At 42.1% G+C, this 6,000-nt stretch overlaps 1 protein-coding gene across 1 annotated transcript; it reads left to right on the forward strand.

The window, feature by feature from the left end:
* On the forward strand, positions 3,023-6,000 carry LOC109707178 (protein DETOXIFICATION 48-like). The gene is made up of 3 exons (XM_020228296.1): positions 3,023-3,333; positions 3,824-4,993; positions 5,429-6,000. The coding sequence occupies exons 1-3, from the start codon at positions 3,187-3,189 to the stop codon at positions 5,825-5,827; spliced, it is 1,716 nt and encodes a 571-aa protein (XP_020083885.1). The 5' UTR covers positions 3,023-3,186; the 3' UTR covers positions 5,828-6,000.

The raw sequence follows: 6,000 nt of genomic DNA on the forward strand, positions 1-6,000 counted from the left end.
TTACTAACCAATAATGATCGGTTTAAAAACGTTTTCTATGTAAGTTAGTGGTGTAATCTTGTCAACTTCGAATTAGAGCGCGAAAAATTAATCAAAGGATTTTGAAAATATGTACTAAGTTGATCTTTAAGCAAGCAATAATTGCACATATATATATATATAGATAATATATAATCAACCCTAAATAAAAGAAAATAGCAATAAGAACAAAAAAAATGCTAAATATCAAGAGAAACCTCCACAATAAGTCCACTTTTTGGGCCGCTTTGAGAACTCTAGAAAATTTTATATACTTTTCAATGGACATTATATTATCCATTTCACCAACTTGCTCTGATTATTATTATATATATAATTATTATTTTTATTATTATTATTATTTAGATGTATAGAGCTAGGACCTCCTTTTTCATGTTACACAAAAAATACTCTATTAATTGTAGACTATAAACTCTATATTTTAGAGCTATAAAAAGAGCACCTAAACAGTCCATAATAAAAAAATTTGTTTTCTTCAATTATACTGTATTTACAGCGTTTTCGAACAGGTCCTTAAAGTGGGAAGGAATTGGATGATGCTTAAAAAAAGGGCATAAATGGCTGGAAAAATGAGGGAGAATTTTGCATTTTGCATGGGCACATGCAAGGGAGATTTGGTTCCTTGAAAAAGCATTATAATAAGAAATCACAATCCCTTCTTTTAGCTTTAGCTAGGAGAATTAGGGAGAAAAAGATTATTCCTTAATTTGGGACCATCTAATGGAAATTCCAATGATAAAAGAAAGCAGGACAACAAAATGAGAGAGAAAAAAAAAAAAAGAAGTTTGAGTGAAACAAAGGAAACAAAGCAATGGTGAAAATTCACCACACATGGAGGGGCCACATGTAGAAGGAAGTGTACATAAACCACATATTGTTAGATAACCATGCACTTATGAGGGGAGCTCTCAATGGCGCCTTATTTCAGAGCCTCCAATCTGTTGCTACGTGTTCATTTTGCTCTCATCCAAAAGTTTATTGGGGGTTTTTTTTTCAAAAAAAAAAACACTAACCTTTTTGAATTTAGAGGAGAGGATTATAATTCTTAGATAAATAAAAAACTAACACATGACAGCAGATCGGGCTCCTCAACAAGGCGTCATTAGAAAGCTTCCTACTGAATTTTTTTTTTTTTTTTTCTTATGAGCACATGTGCTCTTTCATAATTCAACTGTTTTTGATTGGGAGTAGCTTCTGAAAATTAAGTTCTTCGATAGGACAAGCATTGTCCCATGCATTTAACCCTCCTGGCTAAGAAGTTATTGCTAGGATCAGGTCCATTGGACCATTCACAGACTACACCAGAGAAAAAATACGACACATAATTTTGAATAAAGAACACTTGGGTTTTTACCTTTTTTTCTTTCATACTTCTTTCCTCGCACATCAAATCGCTTCTGCTACTTATTCTCTGCATGACATGCGTGACAGCCAGACATCTCTTAGTCTTAGTCGAGATATGAGCGGTCGTGATCACTCGTGCAACGCATTGGATTAATTGTAGACATTGAAAAATCTATCAAATATAGATATTTATGATGGCTTGAGCTGGTGTTGGACCGCAATGAGTACGACTTATTGAGCTTTTTGATACTAGTACTACAATAAAACTTTCACAATATTATATATCCTTGTAAGCTGCCGATATATAAGTGCTTCGATTAGTTCGCATTTACCATTCAAATTATCAAATCGAGTGACCGCCAAATCAGCAATCTATAGGACTCTTTGAGGGGGGGACTCAAATAACAGGTCTGCTGCTATCACTGATGCGTTAGTACATACAACGTCAAATTGAGTGACCTCTACATCAGCAATCTGTGATAACTCTTTGAGAGGGGTGGCTCAAACCATAGCTTCGCTGCCATTATAGATTGATGCATTAGCACATACAATGTCGAGAAGATGCAATATTTTCATTAAGTTATCCAGGACACAAATGCACAACAACAATCGGTGACTTTAATTTATTTATTTATTTATGCAGCTCAGGCACCACACAAATTGACCAACGCATCTGCGATCTCAGAGACCGCATTTCTCCTTCCCTTTTAATATACCCAACCATCACATCACTTCCAAATTCCAAATCGACACATGGCCACTGGCATTTGAAGGGCTGTACTGCCTGCCCCTATATAAGCAGTTCCAGTGCTGCCAGAGGAAGCACAAGCCCACCATCATCATAATTAAACTCCCAACATCCCTCCCAAAGGGAAGAAACTATATATATATATATATACACACACATCCAATCCAAGGCCAAATTAAAAATAACCCCACCAAAAGCTTAAAAAAAGGGGAAATAAGAAAAAGGTGATCACACATCTCACCTCAATGTGTAACACTTCTCCCTCCCCTCCTTTCTCCTCCACCCAAAAATCCCATCTCTTAAACCCTAACAAACCATTAATGGAGGAGGAGGATCCTCCTCCCCACAATGCTCTCCATGATGATCTCAACCGTTGGCCTTCTCTCTCTGAGGTAAATATATATATATATTGTCATGCATATCCCATCATGTGCAACTTGCATTATCATGTATATTCATATTCACATGTATCATATATATGTCCTCTTATTTATTATAATACATATATATATATATATATATATATATATATATATATATATATATANGATAACTCTTTGAGAGGGGTGGCTCAAACCATAGCTCTGCTGCCATTATAGATTGATGCATTAGCTACATACAACGTCGAGAAGATGCAATATATTCATTAAGTTATGCAGGACACAAATGCACAACAACAATCGGTGACTTTAATTTATTTATTTATTTATGCAGTTCAGGCACCACACAAATTGACCAACGCATCTGCGGTCTCAGAGAGGGGGGGACCGCATTTCTCCTTCCCTTTTAATATACCCAACCATCACATCACTTCCAAATTCCAAATCGACACATGGCCGCTGGCATTTGAAGGGCTGTACTGCCTGCCCCTATATAAGCAGTTCCAGTGCTGCCAGAGGAAGCACAAGCCCACCATCATCATAATTAAACTCCCAACATCCCTCCCAAAGGGAAGAAACTATATATATATATATATACACACATCCAAACCAAGGCCAAATTAAAAATAACCCCACCAAGGAAATAAGAAAAAGGTGAACACACATCTCACCTCAATGTGTAACACTTCCCCCTCCCCTCCTTTCTCCTCCACCCAAAAATCCCATCTCTTAAACCCTAACAAACCATTAATGGAGGAGGAGGATCCTCCTCCCCACAATGCTCTCCATGATGATCTCAACCGTTGGCCTTCTCTCTCTGAGGTAAATATATATATATATATATTGTCATGCATATCCCATCATGTGCAACTTGCATTATCATGTATATTCATATTCACATGTATCATATATATATATATATATATCCTCTTATTTATTATATATATATATATATATACATATATATATATATAGATGCCCCATGCACGCGTAGCTTGTAGATTCCCTCCTAGGACTAGTTCTTCTACTGTATATTTAGTTACACGTTAGTTTCTGTATAAATGTTTTTGAGTAGAGTTGTGGGAAGAAGCGCTATCTATTAAAATTTTGTTTGTTCCAGTTAACTTGGTGGCGCTGCAAAAGCTCAACTAGAACCAATTTTTAATTTGCTTGCTTACAAACAATTTATAACATATGTGGCTCATTCTAATTGGTGTGGTAGATTCTTTTTAATGTAAGCATATGCACTCACTTGTTGTTTACCAAAAATATATATATATATATATATATATATATATATGTATATACTAAGGTGGTGGAGGAGGTGAGAGCGATAGGGAAAATCTCCTTGCCAACTGCGGCGACGGGACTAGTGCTGTACTCGCGGTCGATGATCTCGATGCTGTTCCTGGGGGGGCTGGGGGAGACGGAGCTGGCGGGGGGGTCGCTGTCGATCGGCTTCGCGAACATCACGGGCTACTCGGTGCTGTCGGGGCTGGCGATGGGGATGGAGCCGATCTGCGGGCAGGCGTTCGGCGCCCGCCAGCCGCGCCTCCTCGGCCTGACCCTCCAGCGCTGCGTCCTCCTCCTCCTCGCCGCCTCCCTCCCCATCTCCCTCCTCTGGCTCAACGCCCGCCGTCTCCTCCTCCTCTCCGGCCAGGACCCCCTCCTCGCCGCCTGCGCCGCCTCCTTCCTCCTCGCCGCCCTCCCCGACCTCCTCCTCCTCAGCATCCTCCATCCGATCCGCATATACCTCCGCTCCCAGAACATCACTCTCCCCATCACCGCCGCGTCCGCGCTCGCCATCGCGCTCCACGCCCCGCTCAATTACCTCCTCGTCTGCCGCCTCCGCATGGGCGTCCCCGGCGTCGCCCTCGCCATGACCTGGACCAACCTCAACCTCTTCCTATTCTTATTAGCTTATATTCTACTCTCCGGCGTGCATCGCGACACGTGGGTGGCCCCCACGGCCGAGTGCCTGCGCGGGTGGTCGGCGCTGCTCCGCCTCGCCGTCCCCACCTGCGTGTCCGTGTGCCTCGAGTGGTGGTGGTACGAGCTCATGATCCTCCTCTGCGGATTGCTGCGGAACCCGAGCCACACCGTCGCGAGCATGGGGATCCTCATGCAGACCACGTCGCTAGTGTACGTGTTCCCCTCCGCGCTCAGCCTCGGCGTCTCCACGCGCGTCGGGAACATGCTCGGGGCCGGGCGCGCGGCGGCGGCGAGGCGCGCGGCGGCGGTGGGGCTGGTGTGCGGCGCGGCGATCGGCGTCGCGGCCGCAGGGTTCGCCGCCGGGGTGAGGGACCGGTGGGGGACGATGTTCACCGGGGACCGGACGATACTGCGGCTCACCGCCGCCGCGCTGCCGGTGATGGGCCTCTGCGAGCTCGGCAACTGCCCGCAGACCGCCGGCTGCGGCGTGCTGCGCGGCACCGCTCGGCCCGCCGTAGGAGCCAACATAAATTTGGGCTCCTTCTATCTGGTACATAGTAACAATGCTGAATTATTAATAATATTTATGAACGATAAAAATGTACGGCTAAAACTCTCCTCACTATAGCCCCTTTTTTTTAGATTTGGATAAGATTCTAATGGAATAAATTAGGAATATTATGAAATTTATTAGTAATTTTATTAATTTTAAAGTAATTATTATTGATTAATGATGGATAGAATCGATTAATTAAATGGTGAGGGTAGTTTAAAAGGGGCTATAGTAGAGGGGGCGCCCACATATTTCTACCTATTTATTTAACATTTTATATTCCCCTAGACGACAAGTATTTCTACCTATTTAATATTTTATATTCCCCTAGAAGACAAGACAAGTAGAATTTGAATTCAGAATTTTTTTAATATAAAAACCTAATCTTTTTTTAAAAAAATTAATATTTTTTTAATATTTTATATTCGACAGGTCGGAATGCCAGTGGGGCTCATCATGGGGTTCGCAGCGGGGATGGGGTTCGTCGGGCTATGGATCGGCCTGCTGGCTGCGCAGGCGACCTGCGCCGTTCTGATGGTGGCTGCAATCTGGCGGACCGACTGGGCCGGCGAGGTGGAGAGGGCCAAACAGCTCACCAAAAATTCATCATCTTCTTTTCCTTCTTCCGATCTTTCTGATGACAATAATAAGAATTTTTCGCGCTATTGTGTAAGTACTGATGATATAGACAGTGCGGCAACTAGAAATGTCAGTAGTGATGATTGTAAGTTGGAGGAGATAGTTTGTGTTGGCGAGGAGGATGAGAAGAGGGTTGCATTGGAGAGTGATCCCCTCATTTGTGGGGAAAGAGTGGGAGTGTGTGAATTTTGAATTTATGTATTTTATTTAATTTTTAATTTTTATTTTATTTTATTTTGGGGGTGGTTATGTTGTTGGTGAGGATTTGTGCAGGGTAATTATGTTTATTCCTCCTCCTTTGTTTTATCAATTGTTCTGTTTAGATGAATTGAATTTTGATATGATTAAAAACAGTAGTTTTGTAA

This window comes from Ananas comosus, linkage group 1, assembly GCF_001540865.1.
Source record: "Ananas comosus cultivar F153 linkage group 1, ASM154086v1, whole genome shotgun sequence".
NCBI lineage: Eukaryota > Viridiplantae > Streptophyta > Magnoliopsida > Poales > Bromeliaceae > Ananas > Ananas comosus.